Genomic DNA, 18,710 nt, shown 5'->3' on the forward strand with positions numbered 1-18,710 from the left:
GACGTTTGAGATGAATTGATCTCTAAGTCGCCAGCTCCAATACGATCATATTTTATCCTTCCATAAATGGTGAATTATGGCTAAGAACAATTTACTTTATCCTAAAATGACTCCGAAAAAGACAAGAAAAAATTAGTATTTAAATAATTAACTGCATACGAACATCGTTTTTAAATTATGGCCGGTATTAAAATAACTAAAAGCAACAGCACGCACTTCAAATATGCAAAGATATGCTAACAACTTAAGTCCATTAAAATGTAGTCGAAATGAAAATTAATATTACAAGTGATAATTCGCTAAACTCCTCATATTTTTCACTAAGATAAAAAATGTACAACTTCATTAAATTTAGCAATCGCACTATTAAGCAAGACCAGAAGTACAATCGTTCACGGGAAGATAAAAAATATTCCCTTAGACTGATAATCACTAAACTTATTTTCTCGTAGCATTAAATACTCGACTCCAATTTAAAGCAGAAAATATAATATTGAACGATATCTGAAATACCTAAAAAAATATGGAACACGAAAAATGTCTTCTAACTTCCACCTGACAGTTCAGGACCTAGCCTAACAAGGGTTTAAAGTGAGTTTTTTCGGTAAAATGTATTCATTGGTGTTCCCATTACTAAATCAAAACTGCAAATCATTAATATCCACGCCATCGTTTTACCAAGGAGGGCACGCCCGAAAGGAAAAAATGATCGCTTCACTGCAGTTCCCAAATTCCAATAAAACATTCCTAACGTCGAGAGGGCACTGGAATTTTAAGAATTTTCACCATTTCTCATATGAAAGAACCCTACGAAGAACTCGAGGCATTCAGTTACGGGAAGGCATGTAATTCCACCAAAAATTTTTAAGCGCCATCATTAAAATAATCGATATGCTACGATTTAGGAATCCTATAGTAATAATTTTGGATAATCTTTCCGCGAAGGCGCAGTCTATCAGAAATCTGCGGATAATGAGGCAACTCAATTTTACTTCATCGCCTTACGGCAGCATCGCAAGGTGGTAATTTTAAGTCTTCCTAAGTCTTTTAAGAAACAGGATTCCACGTGTTACCAATCAACATGCATGCACTTTGAAATACGGAGCTCTGGAAAAACTCTCAACGATGTAGCAGGGTTCATAAAGATATTTTTTTTTTTTTAATTTCCATCGCCCCGAAAACAGCTCACAAGGCCTTTTACATCGGAGGGTATAACATGAAACAACAACTATCACACACAACCATGCCCTGGATAGGGGCAACCTACCCAGGCGGGACTCGAACCCGCGACCTTCGGTTTGGCAGGCGAGGACTTTACCCCGCCGCACCGAGGCCGGTAGATATATCTTAGTGTGTTTGATTAACAATAAGCCGTAGTGAAACTAAAACCAATTTTTAGGGGAATGAGGAGATGAGAAATAATTAGAACCAGACATGAAGGATAAAAAACAGCCAGCCCTATACGGCCGCAAGGACCACACCATTTCATTAAAAGGAATCATGTATCTCTAAATGGACAATTTCTCTAATAAAACGTCGAGCATAAACACCAGGACTTCCTTCCGATCGAAAACGATGCTAGGGATGAATTGCCTGATCATCTTCATCGACGAAGGACTAAAAAAATGTAGCTACCCAAAACTTATCTTGGAATGCCCCGAAAATGAGTTTTCCTTGGCCCAGCACTATCCATTCCTATCCTGGTATCTAGAAGATTGACGTCACAAGATAAATCCCAATGTTGCCAAATGCACGAAACAGCACGGTCACCTTTCTCTATCGCCCTGAAGCCGAAGAAGGCTGTGGGGGAACAAGCTGAGGCCATGTTGGCTAAGGAGCCGAGAAATTGGCTGCGAGAAGTGAGAGAGGTCATGAAGACACGATTTTGGGTAGCGTTCCCATTCCCAGATCTCAACCTAGACATTCAAAGGCATCACAAATTTCTAGCGCGCATTCGGTGACGATTAGAATATCTGAGCTGATTACGCAACTTGAACATGACTTTATTACACACACTAGGTACTGGGCTGATTGCAACGCGACTTTCGACAGAATCCACTAAAAAATTATTCTTAATACAACACAGATAAAATATTACACACAATGTCATCAATCACTATACGTTTAATTTTAATTACCGATAAAAAAGCATGCTTTCAAAAAATGTAAAAAGAAAATTTTACTTTTTAAGTCACTTATTTCTGATCAAATATTTATACAGACACTTTTTACTAACTGAGGGTAATGCAACAACTAATGTCGGTGACTTAGGCGAACATAGATTATAGAGGTGCAATAGTACGAGAAATACCGTTCTTGAATACAAAATTATGAGGAAATATTTTAAATATTTTTTATTTTGAATATTTTTTAAATGTTCAACTGACGCAATCATTGCAGATAAAATTTTAGATGGATTTATCAGTAATGAATAGTAGAGAGAAAGCGTTCAATAAATAATAGTTTAATTTCAATACTAGTACCAACAACGCGATAATATGAAATCTAGGCGAACCACGGAAACGATCTTTTGGCATCTCTTCGAAAATATGGGCACCAGAACTGCGTAGTGTACTTTTTTCCGATAACTCACAGAAAAATCCTACAGTTGATTTATTTACGCAGTTATACGTTTATTATTTCAAGAACCATAAGAGCACGTACCACTGCGGACCTCCAATATGACGTCGTACAAATAAGCATGCGTTTGCTGACTTCGAATTGTGCTGTAAGCTTTGAGTAGTCAAACTTCCATTCCCTAGTTCTACTCACTGACGGTTCAGAATGAGGGAAATTATGCTAATTTTCCTAACCTGATGCGCAATATTTAAGGTTAAATACCGCTCGCAGAAATTGCGGCAGAAAAAAGGAAAGAATGTATTAGAAGAAAACCTAAAGGAAGCACTGAACACATATCCCGTGAAGGTAATGAGAAACTTTTTAAGCACGATTTGTCGCATTAGCAAAATTTAACGGCGTAGACCTTTCGCAGTAGATATTCTACATAAAAATGGGGAACTAAAAAAAACTAAAATATTCCTAACGAGAGGAAATACCGAGCACATATCTTTAAAAAATGTAAAAATATTCACCGCCAGTATACGGTTAATACTTTATGATTAAAAACTTTTGGGCTATGTCGCCGCGTCAATGCTTTGGGTGGCCCCAACGTTTCCCGACCGATGCTGGTCGCTTTTTCAAGGCATAATCAAATACTGAAAATACAAACACGGGCCAGTATATTCTTGGGTAAATGCCTCCTTTGCCGAACCTGTAATTACCAAGTCGCTAACGTGGATCACATTTATGCCCAAAATAAATGAATAAAAGAAAGTATGATCTGATAGAAGATGTTTCTCGAAGATTCGTTCGTGAAGGCAACGCAGAATTTCTGCTGCGCTATGGTAGTAACGTTTCGAAGGATCTGAAATGTACGTCTCATTTACAACATCTAACATTACAAGTCCAGATGGAGCAGAGAATAAGCACAGAGCCTATCACTGTGTAAGTCCCCATTCACAACTTAACGCAACGTGACTTATTATGAACCACACCAATTCATGACACATTTCTCCAATTACTGCAGAAACCGCGCATAATAATGGAATCGATTTTAAAGGTCTTACGTCAGCTTTTATGCCCCTCTATAGGCAAACCTATCTTCTTTAATTTTGGCGAATTTCGAGGTAATTTTGAGCTATTCTCAACTAATGACGATCCTAAGTCGAGCAACAGCCTTTAACAGGGTTCCCACTCAGCCATGAAAACCTTAAAATCGTGAATAAGCCGCGAATTTCGTCTACCGTAAAAAAAACTGTGAATAAGCCCTGAATTTCGTCTACCGTAAAAAAACCTGGAAAAAGCCGTGAATTTCGCCATGAAACCTTAAAAATATCTCAATATTGATAATAATACCACGATTTCCTGATCAAATTCGATATTTTAATCATGTTTCATGGTCAGGCACGCGCAGACTCTTAGTCTACGCATTTCTCTACACACGAATATTCGAAGTGTAGTAGTTGGTCCGTACTATATGACGACACATTGACCGATATTTTACATTGTAATGGCGGAAGTCTATTATTTTGTCTCAGCTTTTCAATTTCAGTGATAGATTGGGATGGACTTGTATTCGAAAAAGGACGAATGAAATAACGTGCATTTCTAATGGACCCAGAATGAACCATTTACGAAAATTATATTTTAGTGAGGCGGCGTGTTCATATAGGATACTTGAAAGAGATATTATTCGAATCAACTACATGACCTAAGTGTCTCGATAAAGTACTAGTACTCCTGTAATTGGCTAAAATTTTCTTTGAATCCTTTGACAAATGTCATAATTACGCGCCAAAATCCTGCGTTTCCTGGAACATAGGAAACCTATCCAAACATTCCCGCATCGATCGTTTTCCCGCATTCATCGTTTTTTTCGCCCATATCCCTGAAAAACGATAGATAAAGGTTCCACTGTAATTATATGAAATTGATTTTTTGATTTATTACATTCTATGAACAATTGTAATAAATATTTTCCGCGATCTCAGAAAGATTGGGTAAGGGAAATTTGGTTACTGTGCGGTAATAACAACGTGCGCAAAAAACAATCTCTCCGCGAGGAATTAAAAAAAGGACTTCCGGTGTTCAGACGGAAGAAGGTCCTAAGGGCATTCGCATATTTAGAGGAGGCCATGGTATTTGGCGTCCGGGTAAGAGCGCGGTTGGGTTGGGCCTTTAGTTGGCCCTGAATTTTCCAAACGTTGACGTCATAACAGATATCACTTTTCATTGCAGCGTTTACATTCACGGCGTATGTCGCGTACGTTAATTTTTAGTTAATTTAGGCCGGTGATTGTCCTATTGTTGACTTATAAAACGGACCATGAATTTGACGACAAGGAGACCGTGAAAACCTGAAAAAAACCGTGAAAACTTGGAATGAAAACCGTGAAAACCTGGAAAAATCCGTGAATTTCATTATTTAGGTAGAGTGGGAACCCTGTTTAAAGACACAGTGAACCAACACACGCTTTGTTTGGTTTTCAACTCCATAGTTATGACTTAACTCAAGATGTGAACAAGGCTTTAAGCACCGCAATGAAAAGCTTTTGATCCACGGTGATCCAGAAAAAAGAGACAAGAACATGTACGAGTTATTGGAAATAGATGAGGCAAAGCCCGGAAAAAAATGGAATTAATACATAAAGTGCATTTTTCCTAATACATTCCTGCAAAAGAGTTACACAAAAGAATTTACACGAATTCAGACAGCTTATCGGGACTGGATAATATTTTTCTTACCACACACCTCAAAGGCTACTCAAATGGCTTCTTGCAAGATGGATTACCATTGATACCCTGAATCCTTGTGCCTGAAACTTGGCCTCGCGCAAAGTGTACGCTCTTCAATAACTAAACAGCACACACGCGTGTAAAATATATTCATGTGATACTTTCAAAGAGCTTTCTCGTGCAAGATTTGCTACGAGATGATATCCGACGGCTATCTCTTAAGACGGCCAGCATTCATAAGACGTCAGGTAGTGCCACCTACGACTGGTACCACTGTAATCAAGGGACTCTCGCTGGAAAACGACCGTATTCTCTCGTTTCACTTAAAAAAAACTAGTCTCTGAAATAAAGTGAACTGTTATCAGGATAGCTTTGGTAGATACAAATATTATCATTTAACTACCAAACTCTCTTTTCTGTAGTTTGGCGTAGAGTTTACGTAGTGAGAGCTCTTTACTGCTATGCAATAATGAGTTGGGACATCAAGATTCTTAAAAACTCATGTTTCGTCGGACATAGATTTCAAGACAATGCTCAGAGCAAAAATGTTCAAGATCGCGAAAGAAAAATATGTACAAGATGGATACAACATTTAGTTTATTAATGGTGAAAACTCGACGCAAGGACCGATATAAAAAGTCCAGTTGTGTGCCCAGGGCAACGAGGAGATAAAGTGTTCAAACTTAAAGAATTCGGCATCGAGCCAAAAATTTATGAATCCCTTTAAACGATGAACCGTAAGTATTTAAAGAGGGAGAGGCTGCGAGGAAATCGACCACAGAATTCCGACGAATGCGAAAAGAATATTCAAACAACAACATAACACATTATCCCCCACAAATTGGCTACGGCTACGGACAAACGGACATCGGCTACCCTTTGATATCAATACCGTAAAGCAATCCTCATATCTGACGAAATATAATGCCATTTCCAGCGGCAAACGAGTTTACGTTATTTCGACGGGCTATCCAAGTAATGAGCTAAAAGGATTTCTTATGAAAAAGAATTGATTATACTCGGGGAGTGGGGGGGGGGGGGGACTAATATGGAGGAATGGGGTACACTGTTTAAACAAAGACTAGTCCCCCTCTATATTCAACAAGACGTATCCATATGAAGAGGAATCAAGGCGGAATTGATGGTATGATTTAGGCAAAAACGACTGCAGAAAACCAATATTCAAGTAGATAATATGCTATCATTATTAAATGGACCCCATTTAATCTCTTGCAACCATAATAATGCTAGGCATTCAGAGGGAAAGAAATATTTTGCAGGTGCACGGGAAACGAATACCGGATAGGGGCGTTTCTATATTCAATCGATTATAAAATGTACCTCCGATCACTTCCAGGGAAATACCGGTGCGAATGATAGATGTACTAGTACCCTAGGGTAGATGGAACGTGAGAATTCGGTTGCTAGCCTCGGCCATGGCCATCGACAAAAGCAACAAACACGAAACGGCGCAACACTGGAAAGAACCTGGTGGAAAGTTCCCGAAAACTCCCACAGGGCGGGTGCCGACGATCTCGCACCGGACGCGAAAGAGTGCTTGCTCTATAGGGCAACTATTACGCGAATTCAAAACATGCTGGGGATATAGAAAATTTAGAAAAGAGGTGATCGTCGGCTGAACATAGCCAACTCCTCGGTACGATGTAAAAATAGCGATTCGATTTCCGGAGCTATGTGGACAGCCTTTTTAAGTAATTAGTATTAATTAGTAAATTACCAACAATTTCGCTAAAAAATCCATGGTATTCGGTAGAAAAAATCCATTATATAATCGAATTTCAACAGGTATTCCCGCGAAGGAAAATGTTCGGTGAAATGCAGATTACTATAAATTAGGTTGCGGGATTTCCATAAAAATGACCAGCCCGATATATAATCTAACCCCAAGTTCACAGACAAATCTCTTCTACAGCAATTTTCCCGTACATATAATCCAAACATCGGAATCAATAGGTAATTTCGACATAGGTAATTTTTTCATCTGGAAATATGTAAAGTCAAAGAGAGACTTCTCGCGAAAAGCTCACGGGACTATTTCTGGAACCATAGAATAACTTTCGAAAACCTCTACCGATATATATATATCCGAACTTACTGTGAAAGAGGCAACTTCGATAACTTCCCCTTGCACAGTAACCAATCCTTAAAATAAGAGCATTTCCATTATGAGTCTTAAACAATTTCATGGAAATTTAAATACCCAGAACGTTCTTGAAAATGTGTATGGAAAAAGGAAGTAAAAGATACAATACGGCCTGGGATGAAATAAACCTTTCCCATACCCTTCACCCGCTCCTCAGTCACTAAACCGACGTTTAAAAGAGAGGATAAAGCATGCGACGTAAGAAAAACTGAAAGGCTTCGGACTTCGACACTGGCCTTCATTCTGAAATCCGCACACCGCTGGAGAAGGCGATCGATGGCGTACTCCACAAACCCCAAGCCACCTTGACCCATCCTAGAAATGATACTTCAGATTTCTATCTCGTCAGATTCATAAGAAGAGGCTTAACGGGCATACAAGTAAAACAGCCGTGTCAGCAAAGCATCGCTGACACACTGCTGAGTGGACGCTAATGTAGAGCTAAGAGTACGCATCACTCCTGCTCGAAGTGTCTTGTTCGTGACCTATTATCCGTTCAAAACTAACGATATCAGGTTGAAATATTCAGCGTGTATATAGTAGATTCTTGCTGAAATTTGCCTGTATCTTAAATTTTACTCAGTTGATTTTCCCCATGCTTAATTTTATATACATTTGAAATACAAAAAAAAATAGATTAAAGTCGACTAAATAGCCCAGAAAATATCAGGGCGATATCTAGAGTTTTAAACGAATTATCGCGATTTTGACGGAATTGGCAATATGCACAAGAGGAAATGGTATGGGATTAAATAACTTACCCCCTTAAATTTAATCGTCGAAATTTTATGAATTAATATGATAAAAAAATAAAAATGGATTATAAAACTCTACACAACTTCCAGCGTTATATTCTATGCTAAAGGATCGAGAACATTTTTACGGGCAACGGAATAAAGCGAGTCGTGAACTCGATCATAGACAAACTAAAAGAAGTGTAACCTCAGAAGAGCTCCAACAGCTCATATCACGTGACTTTTTTCCCGTTTTGAAATACATTTCTTAATAGCCAAAAACTAAAAAGAGAAATTACACCTATTCCACGAAAATCATCAACCGATTAGTGACAGAGTCACGCAAGATAAGGAGCCATACAAGAAAATCAGATAAATCCACACAAATAAGAAGATGGGCGTACGTTAAATTTCTCCGATTGAAATGAAGAGTTTAAACTCATTCATAGCTGTTTAAACTGATTCATAGCTGTTGATTAAGAATGAACTAGAATATTCTAGAGGAATTTGATACAAAGCAGCAACAACTGTTCGTGGCCTTTTTGAGTGGAGAGAACCATCATTGAGTAACAATAAAATCGCCAGGTGATAACAGATAAGACCACTGTCTCCAATTTCGATTTCGCTTGAGAAATGACTAAGCTCAAAGCAAACTAATATGATGAATAATTTAAAAAACATTTTCAGGAGAAATTAAATTAAACAAACAAGGGAACGTATTATCAAAGAATTTGAACTCATTAAATGTTGAATTAATCGTGGTGAAAATATCCAAAAGAAAAGAAGTCTAGCATGCTGGAAAATCTTACGAAATTACAAGATTGATAGATGAAAATAAAGCATATTATTAATACTTAAACCACGGAAATGTTTGCTTCAGTATTTTCTTATAGGAGGCAGACTTATTGTATATCTGTAATAATACAATAATTACTGTTATAAGTCGTGAAAAATATTCCAAATTATTTTTCCACTTGATACAAAATGAAATTTTTACCTTGTAAAAGGGCTTTCGAAGCAGCATTTTTTTTTTAAATCTGGTAATCCACGGTCATAATGTGCTAACGGAAAAACCTTGCGGTCTTACAAAGGTAAAGGATATCACGTGAAGCGGATAAAGGTACGAAATATATCGAAAGCTCACTCGAATTCATCAACGCCAAAGCGGCAGCGTAAGAGCAAACTCTCTGAAACGATAGCCCGCAAAGGCCCTTGAGTGAGGAGAAAATATTTTTTTGTAAACAGCTTTCCTCCTCCGGACGGGAAAATAATTTTTTTACGTTTTGACTCTTCCTAGACTTAAATACACAACCACCGATGAATTTCAATTAAAAACCAAATTATGGGGCCTTTAAAAATGGTTACGTAAGAACTAGTTAGCAATTCCTGACAATCTTTCGTATGCATGGACACCCAACAAATACTAAAGAAAAACACTCACTAGAGTGATATAGACTACTTTTCCTTTCAACCGAAATATTCTCAATTATATTAAAAAAGTACATTTCTTTATCCCAAAGCATTATACACATGACCGCAAGCAAGAGCCATTCCATGTTCCCATTATGATTTAAACGTAAAATTATTATAAAATATACTCAAACGCATTATATTATGTCGACATAAATTAATGCGAAAAATTATTTCATAATATACACTGTCGCTTACAACAATCGCTTGGCGAATGAAAACTTTCAAAAGAACGAACATAACTATTGAAAAAACCGACTTGAGTTATCGCCAGAGGATAACACAGATGCGATTTTCCGTTGCCTGCCAACGGAGTTCTGGCGTGAAAGGCAAAATCGTAAAGCAGAGCCACAGCAACCTTTTCAAGCCATAATGCCACAAGTGTAAATCACCATCACCATCGAGACGCAAATAGCGGCTTGAATTTATACTTAATATTATATTATAAAACATAATTTAACCAATACAATCCATATGCACCCTCATCATCATAAGCACTGAATTAGTTAACATCTTAGTTGTGCGGGACACACGAAAAAAAATCAGTAGCCGCTGGTAGCCGATCCTAGCCAGATAGGGAGTTACGCGCGGCAGTTTGCCTATTTACCCCATCAAGATACGACCCCGAATGATATCGTGACAAAGGAGTAATAAGGAAACGGTATTGAAACGCTGGCGGGCTATGAAATGGCCGAAAAGATTATGAATAGTTTTTATCTCATTCGATAAAATTGTTATCAATTGCAACTTTTTTTAATTCAACATCAAAATGAAAACTTTTCAATGCTGGCGTAAATTACGGTTTAAATAGAATTAAGCTGCCAATTGATAACATTCAGAAAATAAAACAAACACCCACATGCCTATGCATAAAAAATAATATATATTGCAATGAAAAATTGCAATACAATATTAATGCGTTGAAAAAGGATTTTTAATAAACAATAAGTCGTGGATTGCTATAGAGAATGTTCGTCACGCGAAATATTAATAATTTACTCCTCCTTATATATTTTTCAAAGACGTAAAGCAGAGATTACCACATGCATTAATAATAGGAACAAGATAATTTATAGCAAATATAACCAACATTCGGGAAAGCTTACATTACAATTCCACATAACGAGCTCATTGCTAATCCCCACTTTTCGCACAAATATCGGGATACGCATTATCCTGGTTTTGAGGCTACCTGCACTACACACATTTATAACCGTATAAAAAAACATCATCAGCGAGGGCCAGATCTCCAAAAATGTATTGTATTAGCAAAGGATTCCACAATTGCTTCGACATCGAACATGGATGATTCTCCTCGCTGCTCGCAGACGGTGAAAGCTTTGTTTTAGGTGCTAAAAAAATCTATGAAATTTTTTTAAATATGAGCCTTATTTAAACACAGTTGAACTGAATTTAACATTTCGCACTTTCTCATTTAAATGTTTTCCTAAATTGCACAAACTTAATTCAACAGATAAACGTTCACTTGAGGCGAGCATCTACAATTGGTGACCAATTTAAAAACGAAATTTACTGGAGTACGGTATAAATGGAGAAAGAAAAGTTGCTCTGGCGATTGAAGGAGAAGTCTATTTAAGGAAGCCTTTTTATAGGGCAACATAGCCGATTACGCAAACCCTTACTATTTTTTCGGGTGAAACAGGGTGGCACAGGTGGCCCCCGTCTTAGGAGAGGCCACACCCCCAACACGAATAATCCCATTTCTGTAGGGAAGGGGCGACCCACCCTGACCCATCGCACATTCGGGTTGGTCACGAAAACAAAACGAAACGAAAGTGGAGCAAATACATCCATATGCACGGCGAAGATGCTTAAAATCCCTAAAGACAGGAATCACTTACGACTTTATTAAGCGAAGCCAGACGCAATACTAGATTCCAACATTTTCCCAATCAGTTCACATGAAGTATGTTATGCCAAACCAAATACCAACGCTGAGGACATGGAGCTCCCCATGCGCGGAGATAATAAAAATATAGTTCTGCGGGTCTTCACACGATGATTTTATACCCTTAAACACTTAAAATGCCCCGCCGCCTAGCAAAAATCCCTAGAAAAACTCACCTCCACATAAATTGTACTAAATGACACTAAGTACAACAAAAGATGAAAGCAAGGGGTTAATTGCGTACAAAAAATTGCAAGTGAAGTTAATTGAGACCAACATTTCTTTAAAACAGCTTCGTAGTGTGGTACATCCATAAACCTGAATAGAAGGTCAGAGTACTCATATTAATGAAGAGAGATAACATCCAGGTGAATGAGCCCTGATTCCACAGGGAAATTGATTCTAGCGGCACTGGGCAGGGTAAGAGACAACCGATGCTCAACGTGTGATGAAATATGTGCACTAGAAATGTTGTAAATCTGGCTACCATGAAATTCTCAAGTTTTCGTTACAGTTGCACTCCGCATTGCGACGATGCAGTTGGCAGAGGTATTCGTTGCCGTTCGATATGTCCTTCGTGACCTATATTCGGATTTCTACCTTCCTCGGGATATAAGTAACCCCAGAATCCAAAAAGCTGGTATTTCGGCGCTTCAAAATGCCGATACTAAATTGAATTAGATAATTTGACAATACAAATGGTAAATATACCAGGAATCTATTGGAAACTTCCGTACTTTCAGGTGTATAGCACTCCATTATAAAAAAATATAACATTGCGCCCTACCATCGTATATTTAAATCGACGAGATATAGAATGAATTTCCCAAACACTCCAGCCATACAAATGCCTCGAGCAATTGTGAATGAAATTCGAACATTAACATGCGATTGATCAGTCTACAGCGACATTGGGAAACCTATGTCCTCAACACAAAATACTCATTGACAACCGGAATAAAAAAGAATTTACATTTGCAGCTCCATGAATGTCTGTTACATGTATAATAAAATGTTTATCTGGAGTTACATTTGATATTAGATGCCGATATTGCGTTTTTTGTAAACTCCAAATCGAAGAGTAAAACATACACTAGAACTAAATTTTTATTGAAGATTTTAAACACACCACTGAGATAGAGAAACAAAATACGTACTTCTATAAAACATATACAGCATACAATTCCATACCAATATATCTGACTACTCGTCCGCCGGTACAATGACCATTGATCAGCGCACGGTCAAGTGAAAATACGTGAAACGAAAGTATAATGAATTTAAGTATAAATATACTGAAGCCACGGTCTATGGAAAAATTAACATCTGAATCTGACTCAGCTCAAGGATAGACAGCTCGACTATTGGTTTATGTAGACCGATGTAGGCCTACGACAGCGGAATGGGGAAATGGTTTTTATCTACTTACCACATGTACACTTTTCGGGTCTCTGAGCCAGGCATTGTACATTTCTTCAACGTATGCTGAGGAGCTTCCATTGAGGAATGGTTCAGTGGCCACTGGAGCATTGTAATGCCTTTTCTGATGTATCTGTGACTTCCACAAAACTGCTACGGCTCCTTCAGCAGGATAGCACCATGGTGCAAAACGTTCGAGGCCCAGGTGGGGTTTCAAAGGCACGATTTGTTTCAGCACTGTCCTCGCTCGATGCATTTTAGCTGAGAAATAAAATTATAGCCATAAAGAACTTGTACTTCCAGAATTTCACACGGTTAAAGCAGATATCATGATGATTTAGGGTTTCAATTAACCAGCTCCAAGCACAGTCCCACACCTCCCACAACGAAATTTACACGCAGTATCTGCCCTTTATTCTTTCGCCCTCAACAACTATTTTTAACGTTAGCAGCTGACAAGATGCCAAGTTGAAATTCTGAACTACAACTCGTTTTACCTCGCACAAGAGTAGATATAAACTATAATTCTTTGGATAGCAATTACCACCAACTTACAAACAAATCTTTACATGAAACAAACATACTCATTAGCAGTACTTACCTAGATGTCTTGTAATCCAAAGTTATCCACACAAGGACTTCAAAAAGGGATACACACCGTTCAAACGTTATGATTAATATAGACGGACCTGACGAATAAAGAATGTAATAATTACAATCCAATAGAATTCAGGATGTAATTTTGGAAAATGCGAAGGTGTAACAGTAAATTACCGATTAATAACAGCTCATTGCTGAAAAGTGGTAATTTTAAGTTATAAATATCAATAATGTACTGGGGAATATTCTTAATAGGAGCAGTTGGCACAAATAATTGTAAATTGTGAAAGTGTCACGTCATGGGTCCACGGTGTTATACTTCGTGCCTCACGAAACAACCCCGACTGATATCCCTGATAGTGATGAGCGATATATCGCTAACTGTGATTGAATCACCGTTACTGAAAAGTAGCAGTCACTGTCGGTGATTCAATATTCGAAATCACCGTGATCGGTGATTCAATCACTGGATTCGGTGATGATAGCGCTGGCTACTAACAAGTGATATGCGATATATCGCCACCTGTGATTGAATAGAAGTAGCCGATCACTGCCGGTGACAAAATCACCGAATGCTCGAAATCACTGCCCGTCACTGCCGGTGATTGAATCACCGAATGCTCGAAATCACTGCCGGTGACTAAATCACCAAATACTCGAAATCACTGCGACTGTGAATACGGTGAAGTTAGCTTCGGCAGCTACCATGATGCTACCAACAGTAAAATAACGACGTCTTATTCATATTTAATGATAAATAAGACATTCTGTGCGAAATATACAGCTGAAGCTTTGAATTATGATGGTTTGATTATAAATACGTACAAAAAATGATTGCCCCTTATCAATTCTTCTACCACATCAAATTTACTTTATTGTTGTAATATAAACTCGGAATCAGAACTATTCCCTCAAAAAAATATTTTGTCTAATTTTACAACTTTCTATAAGTTTATTTGTTCCTATTGAGAAGAGCTCATTCCTTGGAATTGGACAAAGTAGCAGGAATAGCAGCGCCACAAATCACCGATGACTTTAAAGAGTGATTCACCTCGGTGATCGCAATCACAGTTAAGAATCACCGTTACTGATGAGTAGCAGTCGCAGGTAACGAAGTGATCCGAAAATCACAGTTCCGCTCATCACTAATCCCTGATATCTACGATCTCAACCTGGACTGCATTTGTTTTGATAGCTTACGAAATTTTATCATAGAGGGCTTGAAACGCAAGTAATTTTTATTTTACACATTTTGTATTTCTCATTTTAATGCACAGATAGGTAAAATTTCATTATAATTATTTTATTGAGAGTGATTTCCCAAATATTTCGGGACAATGTTCATTTCCACCACAGTAACGTTTTTCATTTGCCTTTAATTCCGCCATTTTTCATTCCAGATATTAAAATAATTTTTACTGAAATAATTGTTTTGTAAGAAATTTAATATGAAAAATAACTAATTCTTGATTAATTAGGGTTTAAGGATTATTTTTCACCATATACATAAAATGAATTTATGTAACAACGTTACATAAAAACTATGTATTTTATATTATTTATTGCGATATTTATGCTTTCAATTATGAAAAAAGGGAAAATTTATAAAATAGAAGAAAAAATATGATTATTTTCATGTTAGAAATGTTCGAAGGGATTGTTGAAATAAATTTTATACTAACTAGTAGCCAATAGAAAATTGGATATTGAAAAATTTCGCGCTTGTTTCCACCAATTGTATTGAAGCTCACCTTCCCGCGCTCTACCAGATTCTGAAGGCTGTTGCTGTTGGTGTGGTGCAGTCGGCGTCTGAAGATTTTAAGTGTAATATTTAGTTAATTTCCCGGTGAACGTATTAACCCTCTTACCAAAATGTTTGAAGCACGTTTGGTCCAGAGTTCCATCCTGAAGAAAGTCTTAGAAGCTATCAAAGACTTGCTTAATGAAGCAACCTTTGATTGTTCCGACTCGGGGATTCAGTTACAGGCAATGGACAATTCACATGTTAGTTTAGTGTCTATGAATCTTCGCAGTGATGGCTTTGACAAATTTAGGTGTGACAGAAACTTGTCAATGGGAATGAATCTTACCAGGTATGTCTTGTATAGTTATGGTTTCATGAAATGTGTGTGGCGATATAACCACTCATGAGGTACTGGTTTGCAGCATGTCCAAAATACTCAAGTGTGCTGGAAACGACGATATTGTTACTATGAAAGCCCAGGATAATGCCGACTCAGTAACCTTCGTTTTTGAATCTCCCAATCAAGAAAAAGTATCCGATTATGAGATGAAGCTCATGAACTTGGACCAGGAGCATCTGGGTATCCCGGTATGGTGAATTTTGACTTTCTTGTAATGTAATGCTAAGCTTGAACATGTTCTCATGTTAAATGTGTGTGCCTTGTAGGATACCGAATACGCTTGTGTCATAAAGATGCCTTCAGGGGAGTTCGCCAGAATCTGTCGCGATTTAAGTCAGTTTGGAGAGTCTGTTGTCATCGCTTGTACGAAGGAAGGTGTTAAGTTTTCAGCTGCTGGTGATATTGGTGCAGGTGAGTTATTTATTTTATTGCGTCTATAAGTGTATTTCTGTGTATGATGAGAAGTCAGCTTTTTCCTAAATCGTTGAACTATTGCTTTCTTTATCAATGAAATAGTTAAACGTTGCCCACGATACTGACCTTACCTCATATTTGGCAATGCACCGCCTAATTCGTTTTTTTTTCTCCCTCAGCTAATGTGAAGTTGGCCCAGACAGCTAATGCCGACAAAGAGGAAGAAGCCGTTACCATTGATATGCAAGAGCCCGTCACGTTGACATTTGCATGCCGATACCTGAACTCCTTTACTAAGGCTACACCCCTATCACCTGTGGTAAGCGTTTCTAATTTACCTTGACCGAGCAACTTAAAAATTCGTTGTAAGTACGTGCGCTCATTCACCTATGATTCTATGTATTGTCGTGATGAAGGTAATGTTTTCAAGTGTAAACACTTAAAAATAGGTGGCCGATTCTACTACCTATCAGTTTTGGGTTTATTAATATTTTTTCATTAATTTATAATGATAAGAATGATTTTAATCGATAGTTTTACTATACGGTGACGGCTAAAACTAAAGGCAGTAAAATACCTGTAGATTGCTACGGTATTGTAGGTTATATTGACCAGAATGAGGGTGTGTTGAACACCCTTATGGTTTTGTCTTGAACTCCTTCGAAGTTTACTGCACAAATCTGAAAGTCAATTGACTTTCCGATTTATGCAGTTAAATATCATACGTGTAGTATGGATTATCTGTGGCAGTTTAAAAGTCAATAGATTTCACTTCATCCCTTTTTGAGGCTGTTTCAATTCAGTTCCCTGGGTGGAAAACCGACATGAATATTCAGCATTGCCAATTTTGGTATTGGTGAAAGTTCGTGTCACAGAGAAGTATGTTCCATGAATACGACTAATTATAATTCCTTATTTTCGTACTGCAGGTTCAATTGTCCATGTCTTCTGATGTGCCGTTAGTGGTGGAGTACAGAATAGGTGATATTGGACACATCCGATACTACCTGGCACCAAAAATTGAAGATGAAGATGGAAACTAAAGCATCATAGCTGAAGTATTACGGGGTCTTTCCAAGTGATAACTCAAGATTTTCAACTTTTATCTAAAATTTTACAAATTTTGTATCATAGCATCATTTTACATTTTTTTATTTCAACAATTAAAGTATTATTGATTATTCCCATATGATTTTTCCTTTTTTGATTTAAAGATGGCCCTGTACACTCCGAGAAGCTTGAGCTGTGGGCAAGGACATAATGTTGACTGTCTGAATTGGCTTTACGGTAATCAAGAGTAGATATTTATTTTCAATTAGAAGTAAGTTGGAGTAGGAACAATGCAACTGCTTGGACAGGAATTTTTATGTTGTCATATGCCTTTAGTTCTTCCTTTTTGATGAGTATACATTGAAATATAAATGGCATTATTAACCTTGCATAACGATAATTTATTATGTATCCCACTAATACTCTTCTTGTCCGTGGGTTTCTATGATATAATGCTCTCTGTCATGGGGCATTATAGTTTCAGTCCTTTTTTTTAGTAAATTATAGGTAATCAATGGAGAATCCATGAGAGTTGGGTGGACCAGTGGTTGGCATTGGTGATATCCTGTAGATCATTACGGTTGAAATCGTTTAAAGCTTTTTAGTGTCCATAAAAATTAATCTTCACGGGATGAGGTGACCCAGGAAAGGACTAGAGACAGTATGTAAACCTGGGCATGACCCCTGCCTTAGTCAACTGTCCATTACAGCCAGCATTTCAACCAGTCTGTTGATAAATACAATCACCAGCCCATCTTATCTTGCAGTTAGGCAATTGCCATCCACAATTTTAGGGAAGAAATGGGTCGCTGTTGTCTCCGAATCATTTTTTGCCAACAGTTTCAAATAAGCTTAAAAAAGGATTTGTGTGTGAGGGTGTGTACAGAATATAGGATTTAGTATGAGCTTTGGGTTTGGGCCTCACTTCTGTGGAAGCCCCTGAAAATTTGTGTGAGAGTACCTTTGTCTTACTGCAGCATTTTTTATTTCAGTATGCAAATACTTCTCCATTGCATTTTAACTACAATGTACAATATTTGGACTTAACAAGGGCTTCCATATCTCAACTTGCTTTGGGCTCAAACCAGCCCTGAGAGTTTTGGTAAGGCATTTGTAAGCTATCTTTTGATGAGCTTCATCCTTATGATTTCAATAATAATGATTAACCCACTGGCAGTGACGTCATGGCAAATTTAGCAGTGCTGGCAACGTGCTTCCCTTAACCTTTTTGGAAGTGAAATATTACTGTTTTTATTACAAATTAACATTTACATTTTATTACAGAATTTTTTGTTTTGGTTACGAATTTATATATTAGAGAACTTTATGGCATCAAAATTGATAAAAATGTTATCAGACTATTGTCTTATATTATGAACGCCGTTCCGGCACTATGACACCACTGCCCACTTGTTAATTTATACTGGATGAGAGATAAGTATGAGAAAGGGGTGAGAGACCACCTTCCAAGCAGTGTTATCTCACCCCTTTGGCTCCAACTTTCAGCTTGG

General features: G+C 37.6%; 2 protein-coding genes across 5 annotated transcripts in view; one reads left to right on the forward strand and one right to left on the reverse strand.

The window, feature by feature from the left end:
• Positions 1 to 13,944, reverse strand: part of LOC124160815 (2-oxoglutarate dehydrogenase, mitochondrial) — a 123,536-nt gene extending 109,592 nt beyond the window's left edge. For 3 of the 4 annotated variants that reach the window (XM_046536895.1, XM_046536892.1, XM_046536894.1), the window contains exons 1-3: positions 13,766 to 13,944; positions 13,593 to 13,680; positions 13,002 to 13,252 (exon numbers count right to left, since the gene is read on the reverse strand). In XM_046536895.1, coding sequence (XP_046392851.1) covers positions 13,002 to 13,247 — 246 coding nt within the window. In that variant the 5' untranslated portion in view covers positions 13,248 to 13,252; positions 13,593 to 13,680; positions 13,766 to 13,944. Of the gene's footprint in view, positions 1 to 13,001; positions 13,253 to 13,345; positions 13,370 to 13,592; positions 13,681 to 13,765 lie in introns of those variants that run through there. The other variant, XM_046536893.1, reaches the window with a different exon arrangement.
• Positions 13,945 to 15,334: 1,390 nt separating this feature from the next.
• LOC124160817 (proliferating cell nuclear antigen) lies at positions 15,335 to 17,336 on the forward strand. Its single transcript, XM_046536900.1, has 5 exons — positions 15,335 to 15,684; positions 15,758 to 15,923; positions 16,002 to 16,146; positions 16,329 to 16,468; positions 17,079 to 17,336. The coding sequence occupies exons 1-5, from the start codon at positions 15,464 to 15,466 to the stop codon at positions 17,190 to 17,192; spliced, it is 786 nt and encodes a 261-aa protein (XP_046392856.1). The 5' UTR covers positions 15,335 to 15,463; the 3' UTR covers positions 17,193 to 17,336.
• The last annotated feature ends 1,374 nt before the right edge of the window (positions 17,337 to 18,710 follow it).

Source organism: Ischnura elegans, chromosome 6 (genome assembly GCF_921293095.1).
Source record: "Ischnura elegans chromosome 6, ioIscEleg1.1, whole genome shotgun sequence".
NCBI lineage: Eukaryota > Metazoa > Arthropoda > Insecta > Odonata > Coenagrionidae > Ischnura > Ischnura elegans.

Excerpts from the sequence above, each read along its gene's own strand:
- LOC124160817 (XM_046536900.1), top strand. The coding sequence starts at position 15,464 with ATGTTTGAAGCACGTTTGGTCCAGAGTTCCATCCTGAAGAAAGTCTTA. Across the intron at positions 16,147-16,328 it reads TGCTGGTGATATTGGTGCAG|CTAATGTGAAGTTGGCCCAG; the intron begins GTGAGTTATTTA and ends TTTCTCCCTCAG. Across the intron at positions 16,469-17,078 it reads CTACACCCCTATCACCTGTG|GTTCAATTGTCCATGTCTTC; the intron begins GTAAGCGTTTCT and ends TTCGTACTGCAG.